At 35.9% G+C, this 24,738-nt stretch overlaps 2 protein-coding genes across 8 annotated transcripts; both read right to left on the bottom strand.

Annotated features, from left to right (window-relative positions):
- Nucleotides 1-18: 18 nt before the first annotated feature.
- fhdc4 (FH2 domain containing 4) lies at nt 19-11,244 on the bottom strand. Of its 2 annotated transcripts, XM_058744795.1 has the most exons (13): nt 11,175-11,244; nt 10,994-11,100; nt 10,103-10,462; nt 8,542-8,603; nt 7,296-7,398; nt 7,019-7,104; nt 6,690-6,790; nt 5,105-5,175; nt 4,852-4,959; nt 4,681-4,751; nt 4,004-4,121; nt 3,646-3,810; nt 19-2,555 (listed from the first exon to the last, which is right to left on the bottom strand). In XM_058744795.1, exons 3-13 carry the CDS (start codon nt 10,421-10,423, stop codon nt 1,482-1,484), a joined length of 2,280 nt encoding a protein of 759 aa, XP_058600778.1. In that variant the 5' UTR covers nt 10,424-10,462; nt 10,994-11,100; nt 11,175-11,244; the 3' UTR covers nt 19-1,481. The 2 variants fall into 2 exon arrangements, with proteins under 2 accessions (XP_058600778.1, XP_058600777.1); XM_058744794.1 differs by lacking the exon at nt 11,175-11,244 and having other exon boundaries at nt 10,994-11,168.
- Nucleotides 11,245-11,965: 721 nt separating this feature from the next.
- arfip2a (ADP-ribosylation factor interacting protein 2a) lies at nt 11,966-24,139 on the bottom strand. 6 transcript variants are annotated; one of them, XM_058745454.1, is made up of 11 exons: nt 23,899-24,139; nt 22,089-22,193; nt 21,715-21,771; nt 20,747-20,855; nt 20,572-20,634; nt 18,006-18,086; nt 17,560-17,675; nt 15,992-16,213; nt 14,728-14,885; nt 12,813-12,987; nt 11,966-12,707 (listed from the first exon to the last, which is right to left on the bottom strand). In XM_058745454.1, exons 2-11 carry the CDS (start codon nt 22,182-22,184, stop codon nt 12,552-12,554), a joined length of 1,233 nt encoding a protein of 410 aa, XP_058601437.1. In that variant the 5' UTR covers nt 22,185-22,193; nt 23,899-24,139; the 3' UTR covers nt 11,966-12,551. The 6 variants fall into 6 exon arrangements, with proteins under 6 accessions (XP_058601437.1, XP_058601438.1, XP_058601439.1 ...); XM_058745455.1 differs by lacking the exon at nt 21,715-21,771 and having other exon boundaries at nt 23,899-24,132; XM_058745456.1 differs by lacking the exon at nt 20,572-20,634 and having other exon boundaries at nt 23,899-24,130.
- Nucleotides 24,140-24,738: the final 599 nt, after the last annotated feature.

Genomic DNA, 24,738 nt, shown 5'->3' with positions numbered 1-24,738 from the left:
CTATTAAATATTGGTTAATCAAAATGTTGTGTTTTATATAATAATTTCATAATTTTGTGTTTTTTATACTGTGATAAAGTATACTGTGATCATTCCAACAATTCGGTAATTAAATTTATGAACTGTTTATTCATATATATTTAAAGAAATTAAATACATCTCTAAACAATTCAAGCATCAGAAATAAACAGCATCCAGCATTTAGACATGTACTGTAACAGCATGGAATCATACACATTACACAGTTCCTTGGCTTTTTTTAAAAGCTTTTTTAAATCGGACAGAGACATTTTCAGTATCAGCTGTCCTATAAACATTGCATGTTGTGACATTCAATCATTGCTTGACCCTTTATTCTCAGGTCTTTGAAACTGATGAGGATTCACTCACACAATCAGCCAAACACCCCTTCCCCCAAAACTCCACCCCCACAGGGTCTCGGGCTGTCTAGAAGGCACTTAGACCACCTAATGCAGACCTATGGGGACCCTATGACGTTATCTATTCTCCCTAACTAAGCCTCAATGATTTATCGAGGATAAGCCCCCTCATTAGTCAGAAGCTCAGCAGGCTAAAACATTCACGACCATCAAGTAGCACAGGAGATCTTGTTATAGTCACATCAACATACACACACACACACACACACACAAAGATAAATATAGCTGGGCTAAAACAGAAAAATAACACCATATAAAAATGCACGTAAACATCATAGTGTATGATTTACTCCTAACTGGAACATGGTCTCTGAATTTTCTAGAAATCTTATATTGAGAATCAAATGCAGAGGTTATACCAGCAATGACTCAAATAAAAGGCCTTCTTTCATTTCTAGAGCACTGAAAACCACAAATTACATGAAACTCTCTATTCCCAATTTCATCATGTAGGCGAGTGTTTTGATCCGTGGACTGGTCTGTCATCATTTCAGACCTACAATGACCATTCAGAGGCAATTTTCAGAAATATGATGTGGTACGAGCCACATCAGATCAATAGAATAATAATAATAATAATAATAATAACAACAATTAATAGTAGGCTAATAAAACATTAAATTCTTCATCAGGCAATACATTGTATGTGTACTCAAAAAAGTACATATTTTCAAAGGTTCAAAGGTTTACCAGCTATTTTGATTGCTTAGTATATAATATGAAATAAGGATAATTACTCAGTCTTGGCATTGTGAATGGTTCATTTTTTGCAGATACAGATGTCATGTACTGCCCCCTTGTGTTGAAGCAAGCACACTGCGGGAAAAATACCTCATTTTCTACTGATCTCAACACTGTTTAGATGCTGTGTAATTTCATGTGCATTATTTTTTCTCCTTTTATAGTAGACATGGAAATAAATGTCTATTCACTGTTTCAGCAAGCAACAGTGACAAAGCACCAAGCTTGTTTTCCATAAACACAGCATGACACCTAGCATGAATGCCCGATTAAATAGAAAACAACAGATTTTTTTTAAGATCATGGGTCTACACTGTCAGAATCAAGCTCTTTTGATTTGTCTTTTTCACGCCAACGCTTAAATAAAGACATAAGGCTGAAGCCCTCTTTAGTGCTTTTAAATGATATTGTTTGGCTATTTCTCTTCCCAATACTAAACTGCAAGCTAGGCACTGTCTCTTCAGTCTTCACCTCCGGCTCGACCGATTGTGATTGTGTTGAGTCAACAGATTGTGATTCCTCTTGAGAATTAAGTGGCTTGGTGTCTGAATCTTCAACAGTCTCTGTAGAGTTTTGCAATGTGGCAATCATACCACAATCCACAGATTTCCCTTTTCCAATAACACCTATAGAGGGAGCCGGAGATGCATTTAGATTACTAGGCACAAATAGATCCTCTTGGCTGCTATTTCCACAGCTGGCTTCGGGAAGTGCGATTGTGTGCCGGCGATTGATGATCTGGCCGTTCTGCAGCAGAGAGCTGGATTTAGAGGTGTTTTCTTCTATGGTCACGATCAGCAGTCTTCTGTCTTCCTGAAAGAACGTCTGACTGGGAGAGAGGATCGGTGACAGGGCCTCGCCGGATGAAACGCTACTTCGACTGGACTGGTATCGCAAAACTTTCCGTGACAGCTCTCTCATATTTTGCACTTCTATCTCTGTCTGCACGTCTTCCTCCTCCTGCACCGTGAATACAGAGACACGTTGATTGATTGAGGAATCTACACTTTTCTGCTCCGGGTTTGAGGTTGTAATCTCTGGGTGCTTGGGCGTCTCATCTTTATCAGTGCTCTCATTGATCAAAGGGGATTGCATGGCCCTTTTGATCCAGCGGTCTCTCTTGACCTCATTGGTGTCAGTGGTGCGTTTCTCCGGAATGGTGGTCTCAATTAGATTGCACCGTGAGGAGGAACTGGTCCCGACTCTACGGCGGGATTGGCGACTGTTGAACCTCTGTAGGATGGACTCCAGAGCAACTCCTTCAATGTCTTTGTCTCGTGAGGAGCAGGTGGCGGTGGAACGTCGCTTGGCCGCGGTCTGAGTATGCTCTCGCTGTCTGCGCTTCACCTCTACCATTTCTCGTTCAAGATTCTCCTATATGGAGAAGAGAAATGACACGGGCATAAGGTCATTAATTCTTTTTTTTTACTCTTTTTTTACCTGGTTGAGGAGAATGAACAATATCTTTACAGACGTCTGAGGCAGACATTACTGAAATCATGGCAAAACTTTTTTTTTGTCTTTTTAAAGTGACAATATCTAAACACTAATAAAATACTAATAATATAAACAAAAATCACTGAAAAAAAGAAATATTTCTTATTATCAATACTGAAAACAGTTGTGTCACTTCATATTTTTGGGGTAAAGGTTAGTATAGAAAAAGTTCTATAGAACTAGACATTTAAAAAAAAAAAAAAAAAAAATTGTAACAATATACCTGTACGTGTAACTTCATGACCAATTTAATGTTCTTGCTTAAAGGGATCGTTCACCCAAAAATGAAAATTATGTTATGTTACCCTCATGTCTTTCCAAACCCGTAAGACCTTCGTTCATCTTCAGAATATAAATTAAGATATCTTTGATCAAATACAAAAGCTTTCTGACCCTCCATAGACAGCAATGCAACTAACACATTTAAGGCCAAGAAAGGTAGTAAGAACATAGTCGTAAGAAAATAATCCGTGTGACATCAGTGGTCCAGCCATAATTTTATGAAGCTACGAGAATACTTTTTGTGCACAAAAAAAAAAAAAAAAAGACTTTATTCGACAATTTCCTCTTTCTTCGGTCTCCACCGCCATTCATGAGAGTGCCACGACACGTGCGTGAGGTGCTTCTGACGCAGGAGCCGGCACAAGAATAATTTGTGTTCCGAAGATGAACAAAGGTCTTATGGGTTTGGAACATGAGGGTGTGTAATTAATGACAGAATTTTAATTTTTGAGTGAACTATCCCTTTAAGTGTTCATTTCATAATGAACCCATGTATTAAAAAAATCTTTCCAAACTTAGTGTCGTGTATATTGTATTTCTTCTTCATTTTATGGCACAACTTTGTTCTTCTTTGTTTGAAAAATGTCACAATCCTAAAACATTTCCAGATTTCATTTCAGTTCAGTACATCAATTCACACATACTATCCCAGTTCCCAGAATGCATCTTTAGACGGCGCAATTACCTGAACCGCTCGTTTGAACTTCTCACAGAAAGAGTAGAAAATGGAGCAACACTCCTCTAGTTTGAACTGAGTTGGATCCTCACAGAAATACTCCGCTACCGAATCACTCACGGCAGAAAGGTTTTTGAAGGCCACCTCGGTCTCCTTTAACATGGTGTCTGCATTCTAAAAAAAGAACAAAGAAAAGCTAAATTGAAGAAACTCTTATTTAACAATAACATTTGTGTCAGCACATCAATAGTCAATAGACTCAATAGTGTTACCATACCTAGCGACTTTGGACAAAAAAACTTGCATGCTCATATTCAGAGATAAACTAAAGAGGTCTTGAGGACTTGTGACACATAAAATGCCTCACCTGCAGAAAATCCCTCATCTGTTCTTCCAGATCTGGCTGTTTACTAGCATTCTGCTTTGCCACCTGGACTCTATTCACTTCCTTTTGGAAATCAGACTCAATTTCCTGCTTATGTATCCTGTATTGCAGAAGATAAAGAAAATATTTCACTCTTTTTTGCATTTACATTGGAATTTAGTATTGAGCACAATAAGCTGAGCTTTACAGATGAAGCAAGATTGAGATTCTATCTTCAATACATCAAATTGATAATGTTGTTACAATCATTATTGTTAACTACAACTATAAAAGTTTTTGTTTTTTTAATAAAGCAAGAAAACATATGAATATTAGATGCAAAACTTAAACTTCAACGAAAATTAGAAATGTTTCTTTGACAGCTAAGTGAAAGGCTGAAGTACAAGCACTGAAATGTCTACAACTAAAACTGATATATAATTAATATTTTACCAAAAATAACAAAAACTAATAAAAATGACAAAAGAACATACTGTAACAAAATGACTCAAAATATTAATATATACCATAATAGTATATAAAGCATACTAAAATAACACTGTTTTTAATTGTTAAAGCTTTATCAACAGATTTTTGTAACGTGTGTTTTTATAATCAGCCACAATTAAATTAGTCACATAAAATGTGCAATATTTTTCAAACAGCAATGTGTGGCCTACTTTGCTGCATCTCCAATGTGCTGTAGGTGCTCTGGGAACTTCAGCAGCAATGCATCAATCTTCTGGGCTTGCTGTGGGAACAGACACAGGAGAAAAGAATTCAAATGGAAATAAAGCTGTGTTTCTTATGTGGCCCTGGCATCACAGTATAATATTAAACATCATAGCTACCATTGCAACATAGTGCATGAGGTTCATTCCAGGCTTGTTGGCTTTGGTATCTGCTAGTTTGAGAAGAGACGTTATCCGGAATCCCACCGCGCTGCCAGCGTACCCTCCCTGGTGGATGTGAGGAAAGGACGATTAGGATCTCATGAAAATGTAAACACACTCACATGTGCAGTGCATTATGCTGTTTTGAGTTTGATTGGCTTTAATCACAGTTAACAAGCATAACTAGATACAGTGGCATGATTGTACTCACAGAGTTCATGTAGTTTCCTGTCTTCAAGACCAGGCGAATGACTGCATGTAGATCAGCACATTCCAGCAGCTCTGGAAATAATGTAAATCATTTCATATGTGGGTTAGGTGAAATAAAATAAATCACAATTACTAATAAACAAAGTACTACACATGTTTTTGGACGTTTTTATGTTTCCTGGGAATCAAACTTAGTCATGCTCTAGCAAATTATTTTAAAATGATTATTTAGATCATTTGATATATTATTTGACATTTTTTCAAATAAGGCATTCGATAATTGACTAATAACATTTTCTTTAAAGTGAAATTACTGAAACGGGAGCCTGATAAAAATGCTAATTTAAAAGAAAAAATCGTACAAAAAAATGTTACAAATCTGCCTAGAAGAGGACGTGAGTCTATTTTGTCTTAAAGCAAGGTGAGGAGGATAGTTTGAGTGGCCAAAGACACTCCAGTGATCACAGCTGAAGAATTTACAGTTGAGTCTTGGGGTCAGAAAGCCTCAAAAAAAAATTTATCAAACAGCACCTACATCACTACATGTTGTTCAGGAGGGTTTCATCCAAAAACAAACTCCAGCATATTCATTTACTAGACACTACTGGAACGAGACTGGGTTCTATGATCAGATGAAACTAAAAAAATGAGCTTTTTAGCAGCAAACACTCAAGATGGGTTTGGTGCACACAGGGATAAGTATAAGTATCCCATGTGTACAATGAAATATACTGCTGTATCTTTAATGTTGTGGGCCTATTTTTCTGCCAGAGATCCTGGATATCTTGTTGGCATCATGGCATCAAGGATTCTATCAAATACCAACAGATAAAAAATTAAAAACTGACTGTCCATGCAGAAATCTTATAATGGGCCGTGGTTGGATCCTCCAACAGGACAATGATCCACAAACAAGCATCAAAATCAAAACAAAAATGGGTCACTGAGAACAAAACCAAGCTTCTGCTATGGCTGTCCCAGTCCTCTGACCTGAACCCTATAGAAAATGAGTGGGTGAACTGAAGAAAAGAAGCACCAACATGGAGCTGGGAATCTAAAGGGTCTGGAGTGATTCTGGATGAAGGAATGGTCTCTGATCTCTTGTCAGATGTTCTCCAAACTCATCAAGCATTATAAGTGAAGACTCAGAGCTGTTATCTTGGAAAAAGGAGGTTGCAAAAAGTATTGAATAAAAGGGTATGATTACTTGTGGCCAATGTGTATTAGAGAAAAACATTTCATAATGAGATTTCTCTCCCATTTTAAATTCTTATTCTCCAATGAAAGACTACATTTTTGCACATTTTTTAAATAAAAGATCAAAAGGATTAATGATACAGATTTATTTTCACAGCCTTCTTTGATCGTATTTACCAAAGGTATGAATAATTTTGAGCACAACTGTGTATATATATATATATATATATATATATATATATATATATATATATATATATATATATATATATATATATTAATCATAAGCAATTACTGAAAACTAGAAACAAGGTGTGACTTCCTGCTTCAAAAAAAGGGAAGAGGGCATGTTGACTTAGCAGAAGGTTTCAATTGTATGTCAATCATACCTTGTCCAGCAGAGGTCATAACTGCAATGGAGTGATTCGCTTCATCCATAAAATGGGGGAATTCCTCTTTGAGTACTAAACTGTTCAACCGTTCCTCATAGCTAGAGGAAGAACAAACAAAGAAATATAATCATGATGGTATATATGAAGTTCACTCACATTTAGAGTAATTTGCAGTGACCTACAAATCCACTGTCTTGTATTGATAATCAATACCCGGCGATGGAGAAGAAACATGAGCTGCACTGTGCAAATTGCTTAGTATTGAAGGTGCTCTCTGTACAGTTGTGTAAGTGTGTATTTGTCTTTCTGTGGTTGTATACACCCACCAAGGAACTTTGACAAGTTGTACCATGAACCGATCTGCTTCAGAGAGAGTTGAATAGTCTCCTTTAAAATCAAGAAGCTGACGCACCTAATGAAATGAAGCAAACGCAATACATTACAGTAAGTTCAGTTGACAATTCAAATGAAATTGCTGCATAAGACACACGTATTAGTTTTTGAAGTACACAAATGTATACTCAAATGCCATTGGCACACTATCAAAGCCTTGGAATTGCTCAACGAGTCTAACTAAAGCCCTGATCCATATATTACACCCACCTCTCCATCCTCTGGCAGTAGTTTGCACAACTCTTTCAGTTTCCCGGTTCCAAATCTTTCTCCTCTGCCATTGATAATGTCATCAATCATTCCACTCACAGACCTGTGGATAAAGATGTAGTAGAATTACAGATCAGGACCTCCAAAGACTATTTCAGAAGTTACAAAATCTCAGATTTTTCTCAGATTGAATGGAACTGGGTCTCTCCTATTATCACTATATAAAACCCCAGTCTTCCTTATGAACTTTAAAGCAGATGAAAATAAAAAATTAAATAAAATATGCATCATACATTATTATTACTTTTTTTTAAATTATTTTTTTCAGGCTTGTAATTCAAATGAAGTAGCTGCATAAGTTATTATCACAAGTCATTTTAATATAAAGTAAAACATTTTTATATGCATTAAATTAAATTTCTCTATCTTAAAATACTGTCTTCAATCACCGTTTAATGTGCAGTGAAATTAACCTACAAAGATATTTGTAGGTTAATTTTCCAGTCAACATTGCTCTGTTTGTCTGAGCGGCCCAACACAGCAACAGTGACTCAACCAATGGTGTGAGTTTGGGGGCAGAACTACCTGTTTGTCCATCCAAAGGCAACTGCGGGGAATGTCTGAGAAACTTGTATGTAATCAATCAATACTTTCACTGCTAGTGGAACAGACACACTCCATCTTTAAATAGACTGATAATATTATAAAATTCATTTCTAAATTCAGCATTGTTCTCCAAAACAAGTGGCACATCCGTAAGAACAGTATAGAGGAAGTGGCCAACATATGGACTTCCACACTGCGAGTCATACTTCACCTTGTTCTGACTGCTGCATACACTTAATCTCCGTTTCCTGGCCAACCATAAAAAATACCGGGACTAGACAAGCCCAATCTTGCTTTTTTAAAGTTACACACAAGCCACCAAACTGGTATCACAAGCTCTAGAACTCAAAGCTGATGTATTCATTAAAGTTAAACCATCACAATCAACTAATCAATATCTGCGATGAAACACTGTATGATTAAGGGAACCGCTGATGAAGTAAATAATGCAAACCCCATCTTTTCTTCATGCTTTTAGTCTGGTAGAAAAGATATGGACTGCCTGATGTTGTCAGAAAAAAATGTATCTGGCTTGCAGAGACATGTGAGCAATCCATCATATGACTACTACGCGTTTCCACCCTAGGATCTGCTGATGAAATGGAGAGCTTTTCTTAATACACCTTTGTGATACACTCACCTTTTGAACTGCTTGAGGAAGATACCAATATTCATGTTCTTCTTGGAGTTGAGGATGGTCACCTGGCAAAGGAAAAAAGCCATTATACTGTATGAATAATGTTTGACAAAGACAGCTATCAGATCAGTTGTTTTTTATGTATATTACATCATTAACATAAACAGATTGTACTAAGTATTTACTCCACCCTAATGTTTTTTTGAACCATGAACTATGAAAAACTAATGATGATTTATGAATACCAACAACCCTGCCTATTAATTTCTTGCATTAAAAATAATCACCGGAACGTTGTGATGATGTGATTCAACGGTTGTAAAATGAGATGTTCTGCATCAGTGTTTTTGAAATGAAAGCTATTCAATATCGGTGGAGTCCACCTTATGTAAACACTTACAGAAAAGAAGAAATCACTCCACCTTTAAAAAGAGTTCAGATCAAAGGACAAACACAGTCGAGTGGCGTCTATAAATGCCTCATCGTTGTCTTTTGAATGACTCTAAGCATTATTTGCAAGAGAAAGTTCCATCAAATCTAGTTACTAGGATGTTTTTTCTGGCTGTGGGCCACAGCATGACAAATCATGATTACGTCATTAAAATATGTAAAATCTTTCCAAACAACATGCTGAGAAACAATCACATGGCATTTTTTTGGAAAACACGGCAGTCCTAATTTGAAATCACTGTTATTTCAATTTCGTTTTAGTAAACTTCTCATTTTCTTTATCTACCTGATTTTACCAATAGTTATCAATTAGTTCTGTATCATGTGACTTTAGCAGAAGTAAAGCCAGTTTATAAATAGATGTTCTCTGACAAAATGTCATAACCTAGGCACCTTTTGCTGAAATCATTATGCAATATACTAAATTTACCAAAGAGAGAGATTATGACAAAAATAGTAATTGATCCACGATAGCATGCATAATTTACACAATAAAAAGTAATAACATGCAATTTTGTTATGATTCATTTATTAATTATTTATTTTTTAAAAAACATTTAATGTTAAAATAAATTAATAGAATTTATTAATGTCAAAAGATTATTTTAGGTAAAACAGTTAGTTATAATTTTATAGATTTTATTCAAGTCAAAAAGATAATTTAACATCATTGAATCAACCTAAATCCATTGGTTTACACACACACACAACTAAATTAAAGGGTTAGATTATGTATTAGTAGCTTTAGTAATACTCTGCAGTACACTATGTGAAAGATAAGTGACCATAAAGAAACGGTTTATGCAAAACTAGCAATTATGACAACTCCTGCATGCAGCATGAAAATATATGAAGCTTGAATCACCTTCAGCTCTGTAATCATTACTGCAGTGACAATTATAAAGCCCAAAATAAACAGAAATTAAGTGAGGTTACGACTAACTAATAGTCATCTCTATTACAGACCGTCTGGGACAGTCACTGACCCTACCCCAGTGACAAGCTTAATGTAAGCATATGCAAATATCTCTGATGAAGCGAGTCTGGAAACACCCACTTACTGTAAGTCTGCAGGTACAGAACAACTTTTCTGGTACATTCTACCTGAACTCACCTTTTCGGGTCCTGAGGTATTGCTCGGGGACTGGCGTACACTGCGGCGGTTTGTGGCCTGGACCAGCTTCTGATCATTGCGGCTGAATAACTCCTCCATACCTTTGGTGTCCAACTCAAACTCACTGGTCTTCTCAGCTGTCCATATGTTATGTTTGCCAAGCACAGTGTCCTTAGGAATGGCCTCCCAATTGAAATTACGCATTCTAGAAGCCCGCATTGGGCCTCTGGTAAACGAGCCTCCATCAGAGAAGAGGGCAGGGGGTGGAGGAGGAGGGGGAGGTGGGGCATTAGGTGGTGGTGGTGGCGGTGGTGGTATCATGATTTGGATGTCACTTGCAAAGGTTATGCTGCATCATCCCTTAAAAAAAAAGACAGAAAAAGAAACCATATGGAAACTGTATGTCTACAACATGCTAATGTTCAGCTGAAAAGGGAAGAATTAGTGTAGGGAAGTTACTCTAGGTAATAAGCATTGGTGAGGTCATAACTAACAAAACCAGGACAGTAGAAAATACAGGTTTTAAAGTTTTACATGACCTCTGACTTCTATGCGAAGACTGTCAAAATATATATACATACTCTATACAGAGAGTAAGGGTTGGTTCCACCACAGTATCTGTAGTAACACTTTAAAGCTTAAAAAAAAAAAACATCTCTCAGTACCATTGTTTGTTTGTTTTTTATTTTTTTACCACAGTTCACTGATGGTAATAATATGGTAGCCTACTCTGTACTCCAGGCCTATACATACATTTCAATATACTACTTATATGGTGCTGTAAAGTATTATAATAACCTACACCATGAAAAAAATGAAAAATCGCTCAAGGTCTTTTTGGTAAAACCGTAGTATCTTTGTATTTTTAATTCATAGAAATTATTTACTTACTCGTTTGTGAGGTATCCAGACGTCCCCCAAAAGAAAGTGCTGTCTGACAATATCTGAATCTACTTTGGTTATATACTCCAGACGAGAAAAACATGCTCCGTGTTAGTCTGTCACACGGGACTGCTGGTTACTGCAAAGCCGTTCTGCGGAAGAATGATGTTGCAATCATCTGCTCTCTTACCTGTAGCTCACGCCCAGAACTCGTCAGCGCTCGTTTCAGACGTAATCCCTGTGTGAGTGGCAATGTTAAAATTTTAGAAAGTACCATGTAAATGGATAATAATTAGAAACCGAAAGCTGGGTTGTTTACTTTTACAGTTACTTTAGGTGAAGGCCGGAAAATATTATGAGCTAACCCTGAATTATGTAGCCAAATATATCCATAAAATCCCCCAAAATTTACCTCATTAAAGAATCAGAATTTTTACAGACATGAAAATTTTACGTGTACTTTAATGTCGAAGCGGGGTGATGAGTAGGCTATTTTTTATTTTTTTGTAAAATATCGTACATTTTAGAAGAAACCCATAGCAAATCACAGGAGTTTGTAAGGAGTTTGAGTTTTACAGTCTCTGCAAGAAGTGGGCTGTTAGGCTGAGACAGTATTTTAAGGAGATAAAATACCAGGCTGAATCAATATCAAAAAATTGTGTAACACAAAGAGTTGCAGATGCAACACATGCTTGTTGAGGCAAAAAAGCTCTTCTATCGCTTAACAATGCATGATCTAATTTGATTACCACAGTAATACCAAACCCTTCTCTTTTTTGAGTACAGAGTCAAGGGAATAACAATCCAATCAAGGAAAAGTGGTTAATTTTTTTCTAGGTTTAACCACTAGCATGCTGGCAGCTACTCAAAAGTTTGAAAATGCTGCTCAGAAACGCAGCCTGGCTGCCATGTGGCAGTAAAAGTAAGAGAGACACATAAATCACTCATTAGCAAGATAAATATCACTCATTAGATTCTATCGCTTTCAAATGTGTTTTAATTTCATAGATGGAACTACACAATTTACATAAATATAAATATATTATTAACCTTTTATGACACACACTGTGAGCATTTTTTCATTCTTATACCATGACCCAATCCTCTTTCAAACAACCTTAAGTTTAAAACAAACACACAAGCACAACATTCATTCCTTTCGGCTCTACTCTATGATAAAACAAAGTATATGAACTGGCCTGCGAGGTGCTCACTGGATATGGAACCCACAGTTTTGTGAATATGACTATGAATGCCTCAGAAAATGTTAACGTTTTTACAGAAAGTGAGTTATGTGATTGATTTGTATTGTAATTTTGCGACATATTACTTTGAAAGTATACGAGATAGTTAAGGCAGCTGTAAAACGTAACCACAGTTAGTTTCCATAAGCCATTTGGATAAAATTAATATTCATTTGAAGACGTTCTGGGCATCTTTCCAAAGTTTGGCAACTTAAAAACAACTACTTCTTTTGTCTCAATCATTCATACGAATCACTTTTACATCCCCGTCCATCCATTTTCGGCTTTCCATGTTTGAGTGTCTCTATACATTGACAAGGTGATCACTGTTCCTCAAGCCACGATGGCTTGTCAGAACCTGGAGGCTTCAATTTCACGTTGAACTGTCTGAGAGTCTGTTCCAGCTGCTGCTGGTTTCCAGCGAAATACGCAGAGACCGCATTATGAAACAGTAGGAGCTGCTTGTGCATCACCTTTACCTGGAAAATCAACATACACAAATCTGAAGAAAATATGACAAAACTGAGTAAAATTTGTGACTTATCAAATAAAAAAGTTGAACAATATGGATTTCAACATGGTACCTTATTCTCTTCCAAAAACTTGAGTTTGATGCTGACATCACTGTGCAGTCGTTCATACTTGTCTTTTTGGATTTGGTACTGCTGTTGAGCTATCTCCATGCGCACCATGGCTGCAGCATCCCGCGGACCCACGCTCAACTCCTCCAGGTCAGCTCTGTAGGCATCGAACTCCAATCTGAAACATCAGTACTCATTAGTATGGATGGTTCAATAAACCTATATAACTAATCCTAGAATAAAAAAAAAATTCTCCTTGATGTACAAGCTGCAAATCCCTTGATATCATAATTAGAGCTGTCTGATTAACATGCTGTGAAAATGAAAATTCTGTCATTTACTCGCTGAATTGTTCCAAACTTGGATGACTTTTACTGCTGGGGAACATAAAAGAAGATATTCTGAAGAATCACAAGCTCACAGTTTTGGTCAACTTTGACTTCCATTGTGTGGACCAAAAATGTGATTCTTATGACTCAATGTTGTGAAAAAAAAAAAAAAAATGAACAAGACATGACGCAACAACCAGAAATTGTTGTGTGTAAATCACAGCTTCAGACAGATTGACAAACTCAGTTGCAAAACAAAATCCAGTCATGGGCGACATTGGGGGGGTTGGTCATGGAATCTCTTTTGTCAGCCCAGGCCCGGTTGTGAGGGGGGTTACAGGGGACGATGCTAAATACCCTCAAACGAAAGCAAAAGCAATTAAAAGATCTGTAAAACTATCCAATGTGTTTTTGCGGCGTTGAGCAATGTATCCAATCAAAGACATATTTGTTGATTTCTTCAACGTAATGGCCAGTCAGAAACGTTCACTCACAGCTGAAGGAGCCGGAGTTTTGCACGCTCGTGAATCATCTCATGATGACTAACTAAGTGCAGACGCCATGTAAATTCATTGTGTAGTTTAGAGAGCTTGATTATAACACAATTTTGTGAGATCACAATGAACTTTGATGAATGATGCTTTTAGTGATATAATGGGAGCGCGCTTTGTGTGTTTTCTAGGCTATAATCCATTCAGAATTTGAATGCAACTTTCGTTTTTTGGACACATACCTGCTGCAAAGTTTCAGGAATAATGCTTTATTCATTCTCGAAATATCAGTGATAAGCAATGGACAGGACAAAAATGCCTAAGTGATTTAATTCTGGAACCAGTCCTGACCAAACTTACACAGGCAGCGTGCGTCCTGAGCGAGATCTAGTTCACAGACTAAAAGAGTGTGTAAACTTTATTGAGATCGGGACATATCAACCAGTAATTTTGTTTCCAGTAACGGACGACAGACAGTTCAGAAACAAATGGTATGTGATTGTGATTTATGACAGAATATTTCAACAACTGATCGTTTATTTTTACCTTGTGTCTCACCACAGTGATTCAAAACGGACACATTTCAAGTGGCATGGGAAAAAGACAAGGAAAACTTAAATGAACATCAGAAAATCAGCGCGCTGCGCTCACATTTCTGAATAAAAATGAGAGGCCATCAACTGACTCTTAAAACTGGAAGCATCGCCATTCAAATCAGCAGCAAGAGTCAAACTTCCACAGTTTAGTAAATGCAAGCAACCTTTTTAAGTTATTCTTCACTGCGTTGTATTGACATTGCGTTGCAATATGGTAGCGCCTTGTTTTGATGCAAATATTTGAAAAAGATTTCTTTTTCTTTTCGGGAGTGGGTTCTTAGAAATTAATTACATGAGACACAGATTGATCAAATCAAATTAATCAGATCAAATAAAAATAAATAAATAAATAAACGTGTGTGAGATTTTATGTTAATTTGATTACTCAATCTGTATATCATGTAATTAATTTACAGTATTTTTGTTGGTCCTAATCTAAACTTGTTTAAGCAGATATTAACACATTTACTCATGTAACTCATTAATATCAAACTTCTGATACCTTGCAATCTCATACATCTTGATAGTCATGAGTGTGTCCTCCATGGTTTTGTTGACTAGTGTATTAATGCTGGACACAAAGAAATTGATGGCACCCAGGAGCGTCTCTCCATTCTTGCATAGCAGTCTTTGTGTCTCTGCATTATAGCCAAACTCATCCTGGAAAAGATTAAATGAAGTTAAAGTTAAGGCTAACATTGTTTATACAGCTATTAAAACATCACATAGAGAAAAGGCATACTCATGTTATATTAAAATCTGGTGGAAACAAATTTTCTGAAATTTTGAAAAATGTATATGCTGCAATTTAATGAAAGCAAAATCTACTCTAGATATAAATATAAATATACACTATATTGCCAAAAGTATTGGGTCACCCTTTTCTAATAAACAGGTTTGACTACTTTAGTAATGAGTACTCCATGAGTACAAATCTTAATGTTTAAGCATATAATGATATTCTAGGGAATTGTGTGCTTCTAATTTTAAAGCAACAGTTTGGACAGGACCCTTTTCTATTCTAGCATGACAATGCCTCTGTGTATAAGGCAAGGTTCAAAAAGAAACGATTGATTCAGTGTGGAAGAACTTGACTGGTCTGCAGAAAGCCAAGTCCTAATCCAAGCTGAACACCTCTGGTGTGACTTTAAATGCAGATCTTGAGCCAAAAACTCCAAACACCAATGACTTGTACATACACTATATGGATAAACATATTGGGACACCCCCTTCTTTAGAACAGAAAAAGGCACTTCCAAAACTGTGGCAACAAAGATGGAAACATAATTCATGTATTTAAAAATTGTATTTCCATCTCTGTTGCAACAGTTTTGGAAGTGTCTACAATGACTTTACCCATATGGATTAGGACTTGGCTTTCTGCAGACCAGTCAAGTTCTTCCACACTGACTAAATCAATCATTTCTTTTTGAACTTTGCCTTATACACAGAGGCACTGTCATGTTAGAAGCACACAATTCCCTAGAATATCATTATATGCTTAAACATTAAGATTTGTACTCATGGAAATTACTAAAGTAGTCAAACCTGTTCATTAGAAGGGGGTGACCCGATACTTTTGGCAATATAGTGTATTATACAAGACACTGTTTTGGACAGTAAATTTTTTTGTTTTTTGTTTTACCGAACTGTCTATAAGGCAAAAAAGTGCTTGTTATTCTTTCGATTGCAAAACCATTTAAAATGGGACACTATGGTAAGATTCAGTGGTGATACGTAACCAATCGGCAAAAAATTATTAATACCTGTAATTCTGGTGATTTCTGGCTAAGATCAGCAAAGGTGTCTCCAAGAGCCTGCTGAGTCTGCACCATGTTGTAGAAGTGGTTGGTGAGCTCACGTGCTAGTCTCAGAATACGCTCGTACTTCATCTTAGTCTCTCTTAGCACGTCAATCTGAGCCTCAAGCTCTAGGTCCACTGTCTTTGTGCCACGACCGAAGCGCTCCGAAAACATCTGTTTTGTGCACTGGTAAAGAAAGGAAGACAAGATACATATAAATCCCTACAGTTTATTTTTATAAAGCCTAAATACCTACATAAATATTTTTTTTAAATACTTGTGGCCAGTAAGATGAAAAAAATATTAAAATAAATGAATACTTTTATGAAGCAAGCATAAGTTTGATTGCGCAAAGTCAACTCAAGTAACCTTTATTTATATAGCGCTTTTAACAATGCAGATTGTGTCAAAGCACTTAACCGTATCAAATTGGAGGATAGAGTGTATAATGTAGAATGTAAAATGAAAAGATTAAACACTCAATTTTCTCAATTTGAGGCATTTCATTATTGAATTCAGAGATGTCATTGTTTAGCTCAGTTTATTTTAAATAGTATCTGTGCAATCAAATTTACGATAATCACTAGAAATTAAGTGTCCCCAACTGAGCAAGCCAGAGGCGACAGCAGCAAGGAACCAAAACTCCCTCTGTGACAGAATGGAGAAAAAAACCTTGGGAGAAGCCAGGCTCAGTCGGGGGGCCAGTTCTCCTCTGGCCAGACGAAATCAGCAGTTCAATTCCAACCGCAGCCATGTCAGATTGTGTAAAGGGCTTATCTGATTCACGTGGTCCTGTCCCGATGGAGCATTTTAATTTATAATTTAATGTATTTGTTATATTTGTGTTTTATTCATTATTTTAAGTTTTTCATTTATATGATTTATTCATTTGCTATAATTGTAATGTATAGTTTAATGCATTTATTGTTTCTCGGTCTATTTTTATAATACATATTTTTTTATTATAATTTAAATGTATAGTTTAATTCATTTAATACATTTCTGTTGTGTGTATATATATATATATATATATATATATATATATATATATATATATATATTTTTTTTTTTTTTTATGTATTTATTCATTTTTTCATATTTGTATATTATTACTGTCAAAGGTGACACTAAAGACATTTATGATACAAAAATGTTCTATTTTATATATTTTCTAATCAATAAAGGATCCTAAATGTATCACAATTTCCTAAAAATATAAAACAGCACAAATGTTTTCAACATTGATAATAATAAATGTTTCTGAGCACCAAATCAGCATATTAGAATGATTTCTGAAGGATCACGTAACACTGACGACTGGAGTAATGATTCTGAATATTCAGTTTTGTCATAACAGCAATATATACATTTTAAAATCTTTTGAAGTAAAAAAAAAAACAAAAAAGAAAACAGTTATTTAAAATTGTAATAACATTCCACAATATTACTGTTTTTTTACTCTATTTTTGAATAAATAAACTTAGCCTTGGTGAACATAAGAGACTTATTTTAAAAACATGAAACTACCGTACCTTGTACGTGTTAATGCTCCATTTTTTCATGCTGTCAAATTTCTCTACAGCTACTCCTCTTGTGGCCTCCTCTGACATCATGGATGGGTTGCTGTTGCTGTGGTGCATGCTGGGAGCTGAGGGGAGAAAATGTAGGTACTTTTATTGTAAATAGGGGACCATACCAAAATACACAATATAATTTCATTCTGGATTTGAATATCACAACCCAGTTGTGTCTATAAAGGTCAAAACATTGACTTTATAGACATCTCATGTAATGGACCATTATCAAACTAGAGACTTCAAAATTCTGTGTATAACCAATTATCTTTTATTCCAGAGACTGAAAAATGAATAGGGACAAGAATAAAAGGTGTGATGACAGTAAATGAGTAATGACTGATAATTATGGGCTGAAAATGTGTCTGGCAGTGACAGGAGGGGGTGAGGAGGCCCTGAGATACCTGGGTAATGTCCTGGCTGATTTGCTATCCGACTGGCGGCTGAATGGCTGGGAGTGATGCCCCTGGATTTGGAGCGGATGTCTGAAATGAATGAATAACAGTGGAAGGGTGGAGGAATGGAATGGAGGTTTAGTTTAAGTGAAAGGCCATTAGGGAAATTGCAACATTTAGTGTTTTGTAGTAATACGGATGAGTAATGCACATGAACTGGGTGTTACGATGATTATTCTGTAGTGGAGATTATAGTAAACAATCAAATGCATAATGATTTCATAGACTGAATAATCAAAATGTATCAAAACAATAATAATATTGGTGATTATGATGTATGCATGAATCATTATGATGTTTTTATCAACAGTGGATGCATAAAAGGAAAAGTTCAGAAGTTTATTAAGAACAAGGTGACCAAAAGAGATGAAAATGATATCTTTATAAAATGGTAAGGTGATAAAAGTCGGAAGCAGAGAATGAAAACGATTGAACGATAAGGCTGCTGCTAAAAGACTGACTTTGTACAGTGACGGTCAGCATAAATGTGTTAAAATATTGTGGCAATTAAAATAAATACAGTATATACAAACTACCATTGGTTGGCAAGATTTTTTCAATGTTTTTTCAAAGTTTCTTATGCTCACTGAGGCTGCATTTATTTGATCAAAAACAGTAAAAACTCTTCTATTGATAAATATTATTTAATTTTAAAATAACTCTTTTCTATTTTAAAATGTCATTTATTTCTGGGTTGGTAAAAAAGTTTTTAAAAGTTTAGAAAATTAAAACTTACTCTTGCTGTCAATTTTCAATATATTAAGTCACTTTCAACTTAACTGTTTTAATTATTTCACAAATTTCAGAGAACAATAACAACATAAAGGCTCTTCTGATAAACAGACCAATCAGAATAGATAGTCAAATGACACAACATAATAAATAAATTTATATAATAAAAATAAAAAATTGCTCATGGACCGCCACTGACTGTGTCAGTTAGGTTTGTATTCTGGCATGTCTATTAGTGCCGTGTTAATGTGTTAAGGTCAGTCATGGTTAGGGTTGGGTACCGTTCACATTTGAACCGGTATCGGTACCGGTACCGGTACCTGAAATTCGGTACCGGTACCCAACGGTACCTTTTTTCGGTACTTTACTCTCTCTGTGTAATAACAAAAACATTTATTTCAGTGAAAAAATAAGTCCAAAACTCTCAATTTCAACATTTTTAACAATAGGGCCCTAGAATTTTTTTTCTTCCAGACATTTTTGGGTTTTATTTTTCTGATAATCAAATGAAGACATTAAACATTTATTTATTTTTAATCATATGAAAATGAAACCATTTTATTTTTGGCAAACAAACAGAGGTTTACTGTTAAAATTAATACATGGTAGAAAAATTGTGTGAATATTCCTTTAAAAAGTTCTAATAATAATTGTATTTTTTCCACAATTAAGTTATTAATGTGGTTGTAATTATTTTTTCATTTAATTGTTTTATTTAATTTTTTCAGTAAGTGGAATATATAAAGATGTACATTATACAGTACAAAAGTAATACAAGAGCAATATATTTCTGTTACGTGTTAAACCGCACTTTTATTTTGACAGGTTGCCGTGAAGTGTGTGTGTACAATATAATATGCTGGTTTTCTCAAATGTAATGGTAAAATTCTCATGAAGTGACTCTAACAGCCTGTAAGTTCATGTGTTCATGTTGTGAGATGCAGAGTTCACGTGTGCTTCAGTATTTGTGTAGTAAACGAAACCGCGTCTCCGCCATTCATACATACCGAGGATAACGGAACATGCAGGATTCATATTTAAACCGTCTTTTTGCGTTTTAATATTCGCATACACTAGTTCATATCGCGAATCGAATTAAGTGACAGACCTTCTTTTTTTCATCCAAAACTTGACAAATTGCGTGGCATTCCGCGCTATAGAGTAAATTCCGGTTTTATGAATGGACTCCGTATCCTGTCCGCGTCTTCTCGGAAACCATGACCCTAGAAATTTAAGCACACGTCAGAACATTTCGGTTTGCCCTGTGTGTTGTGTTTTAAAGAGTTGTAGTGGTGACATCATCTCTCTCTCTCTCTCTCTCTCTCTGTCTCTCTCGTAAGCGCCCAAATGCGTTCTCAGGTACCGAAATGTGGTACCGAATGATTTGGTGTGAATCGATACTCGGTAGTACCGACGCAATTCGGTCGGTACCCTTAAAAGTACCGAGTTCGGTACCCAACCCTAGTCATGGTATTGAGCATAAAGAAACACCATTAAAAGGAATTATTGTGCATTCCACAGTTCAAATATATCAGCTCACAAACATTTTTGTTAAAAACATGTCTACAGTAAATTTAAAACAAACAAGAGGTTTGTGTTGCATAAGCAAGCATGCATCCACCATGCGACTGTCCTCAGCACCCTGTAGAAAAAAGCCAAACGTTTGCTGTTAAAATGCTGACAAACACATTTTACACCAGGGGAGAGAGAGGAAGCTGTAGGGACAAAGATTCTAAAATAAGATCTTCTGTCAAGTTAGCATGCATATACAGTACACAGACACCTGGTTTGGGCGCGTTGCCACATCTTCTGTCAAAATACTCCGGGTTGAAACGTACAGCTGGTCCTAAACATATACGTCAACAGAGATGTAAGCTGAACCTTGCCAGGCACATGACTTAGATGCTGCATCAAATCAGATCAGAATCGGACACTTGAGCTGTTCAAGTACTCTTTACCTTTGATGGAACTGGTGGGTATGATGCCCTCTGCTGCCCCTCCGTAGCCTCCAGACACAATGCTGGTTTCATTCAGGTTTGGTCCAGACACCATCACCTGCTGCAAGTCCTGAATATGATTGGATTTAATATCACAGAATATTACAATCTCTAGCAAAGAGACAAAAAACACATTTACCACAAACTGTGCACACTAGGTGGGGAAAACACAAGTGGGTATCAAAAGTGAGGTTGGAGCAGTGTTATTTTGGTATTATTTATTTACTATTATAATATTTATTGATTTTTTTAAATTTATTTTTAGTATTTCAGCATTTCAACTTAAACTTACTTTTAGTTATTTGTCAATGCAATATTAAAAAAGATATAATATAAAAAATATTAAATTTCTTCCATCTAGCATTTACATTTCATTTACTCTTTTTCAATTACCAAAAAATATTTTTTTAAGTTTTAGTTTTAGTTAACAATAAGAAGACTAGGATGATAACAGGAAGAAATAAGAACACAAAATTCTAAATTTTCCTAAAAAAAATAAAAAATAAATTATATATAGTGTTGTTCATATACTAGAATAAAACCTTATTTCTATAAAAAAAAAACAGACTTATATCAATCTTAAAGCCTTGCCTTCTACACTAAACCTTTAAAAATGTGACAATTCAACAAGCTGGCTGAAAAATCGATCAATTAACATTCTTAGTTCAAGGCAAATCCTATTAGGAACAGTCGCTATAAAACATATGCAAAATAAACTACTGTATTTGCATGACTGTTTTCCATGTCTCTGCTTGACTTTTCTGTTCCAGTAAACAGCTCCTGTTTGTAATAATTCCTACACCAACATTTGCCCAAACCCCATGATAAGTCAATGACTACTATGTGTGCAACTATGCAAACCATCAACCACACTAAATCAAAGGGAATGGGGCTCCAACACACAGGGACACCCACAAACTCTCCCTCACCATGGCCACTGGCAGTGTGCCTACAATTTCATCTAAGCTCCCACCAATCTGTGCACCCTGTGACATGAAGAAACATAAAATGTGAAAACAGTGTCAAAAAAGATGGTGAGACAGATACATACAGAAGACAAACATGTGCTGAAATAACCGAAAACAACAGAGCCGCACGACTTAAATTAACAGTGTCTATATTTACAACAGCTTATTAATGTGTGATTAAGCCAACTGTTCAAGGCCTCTCAGTGCCTAACACAAGAAATCCACCGGAAAAGGATGTCACATCGCATTCAGGTGTGGTTCATGGCATAACTGAGTGGCAGGCCTGAAAATAGGATGTTCATTTTCCTCAGGTTTGATTGACAGTGGATACACACCTGCTCAAGACTGTCTTCCTCAGCCGTCCTGCTGTCCCCATTGCTGTTGATGGGAATTTCCATAGTGGCGGCTTTGCTCAAAATACTATCGGTCATGATGAATATCTATAAGAAAAGACACAATGCAGATGAGAACGACAGATAGAACTACAGATATACAGATAGACATATAGACAGATAGATAGATAGATAGATAGATAGATGGATAGATGGATAGATAAAAATGGGTAAACAGAAAGAAAGAGATAGAGAGATGAAAAAGAGGCAGGCAGACAGACAGATAAAAATTGATAAATAGAAAGAAAGACAGATGAATAGATAGACAGATGAAAAAGAAAGACATAGAAAGACAGACAGACAGATGAAAATTGGATAAACAAAGACAGACAGATGAATAGATAGACATGAAAAAAGACAGACAGAAAGGCAGACAGACAGATAAAAATGGATATACAGAAATAAAGACAGATGAATAGCCAGACAGATGAAAAAGAAGGACATAGCAAGACAGACAGACAGATGAAAAATGGATAAACAAAGACAGACAGATGAATAGATAGACAGATGAAAAAGAAAGACAGACAGATGAATAGATAGACAGATGAAAAAGACAGACAGACAGACAGACAGACAGACAGACAGATAGACAGATAGATAGATAGATAGATAGATAGATAGATAGATAGATGGATACATAGATAGATAGATGAAAATGGTAAACAGAAAGAAATATAGAGACAGATGAAAGAAAAAGACAGACAGACAGACAGACAGACAGACAGACAGACAGACAGACAGACAGACAGACAGACAGACAGATAGATAGATAGATAGATAGATAGATAGATAGATAGATAGATAGATAGATAGATAGATAGATAGATGGATACATAGATAGATAGATGAAAATTGGTAAACAGAAAGAAATATAGAGACAGATGAAAGAAAAAGACAGACAGACAGACAGACAGACAGACAGACAGACAGACAGACAGACAGACAGACAGATAGATAGATAGATAGATAGATAGATAGATAGATAGATAGATAGATAGATAGATAGATAGATAGATAGATAGATAGATAGATGGATAGATGAAAATGGGTAAACATGGAAAGAAATATAGATATAGACAGATGAAAGAAAAAGACAGACAGACAGACAGGCAGGCAGATAAAAATGGATAAACAGAAATAAAGACAGATGAATAGCCAGACAGATGAAAAAGAAAGACATAGAAAGACAGACAGACAGATGAAAAATGGATAAACAAAGAAAGACAGATGAATAGATAGACATGAAAAAAGACAGACAGACAGACAGACAGATAGATAGATAACAATAATTTATTACTGATACAATTAACTGGTTATATTTGTCAGACACGTAGTAAAAAACTCTGTCGTCTAATACCACATGAACACTATAGTAAAAGGCTTTAACGAAACATTATGCGCTGTAATATATAAGTATACATAAAGGAGTGATAAATACATTCACAATACCAGACACACAAAGGACGTCCTATCATAAAATCAATATTATACATTGCATGCTATAGACCAGCCAGTTAAACAGGGCCCATGTAAAAACAGACAAGCAGATTATATACTGTAGGTTGAAATCGTGCCCTGCACTAAAGGGGTCGGGAGGGATTATACTCAGTACTACAGTCCGTGTGAGCAGACGCCATGACGCGGCTCAGGAGCCGAGCAGGTCAGGCGTCCTCTGATCGTCAGCTACGTGTCACACCGGGAGAGAAGAGAGGATGCTTGACCTACGCGATCCATCCGCTGCAGCTTTACTTACCGGTTTACCGTCTCAACCGCTCAGCTGAACCGCCCGCACCGCATTTAAGATTATTCCATGATGAAAATGCGATTTGTGTGTGTTTTTAATGGATGTCTGGAGGGCAAATAATCTCCACAGGGCAGGCTCCTCTGTCAATCCTCTTGGTCGCTCGGTAACGCAAATCCTCTCCGTTCTCTCCAAACGGAAGTGACGACGTGACATTCTTCAGGGTTATTGTAGCGTCGCCGCATTACTTTGGAATAAACTACATCGTTTGGTACTTTTATTTATTATCGCACAAAATACAATCCAAATCCAAATAATATTTTGTGCAAAAGTGATAACGTAGCTTTGTGATTAATAGAGGTTTTCTGCTGTGCTCAGTATGACCAGGAGGTGTCAGTATTACTTCAGGAATGTAAGCATCATTTTGACAGCGCTCTGGTGAACAGCGCTAGTTATTGTTAACCCATTACTCTCCTGTAACTGACTGAAAGCATTCTCTCTCAGTAATTGTGCAAAATAATATGTAGCCTATGCCTATACATTACATATATCGATGTATAGTTCTTTTGTAATATTTATTTATTTACCTGCTAATTTATATAGCATCGCATGAAGCACATTTTTAGGTACCCGACTTTTTGATTTTTTTTTTTTTTTTTTATGATTTACAGCTTTACATTTGATTGTGCTTTTATGCACTGGGCCAACAAAGCCTGATTTTTATTTATTTATTTTTTTCTTCGGGCAAGACTACTACAGTATCCACCTTTTTCTTGATGTAAAAATGGGCGCGGCCATTTGTAAATTATATGGGTCTAGCTTCCGGTCTCATCTGTGTCCAGTTATTTTTAG

This window comes from Onychostoma macrolepis, chromosome 15 (genome assembly GCF_012432095.1).
Source record: "Onychostoma macrolepis isolate SWU-2019 chromosome 15, ASM1243209v1, whole genome shotgun sequence".
In the NCBI taxonomy this organism is placed as follows: Eukaryota; Metazoa; Chordata; class Actinopteri; order Cypriniformes; family Cyprinidae; genus Onychostoma; species Onychostoma macrolepis.
The sequence above is the reverse complement of the archived record's forward strand: the minus strand, read 5'-3'. Positions and strand labels throughout refer to the sequence as shown.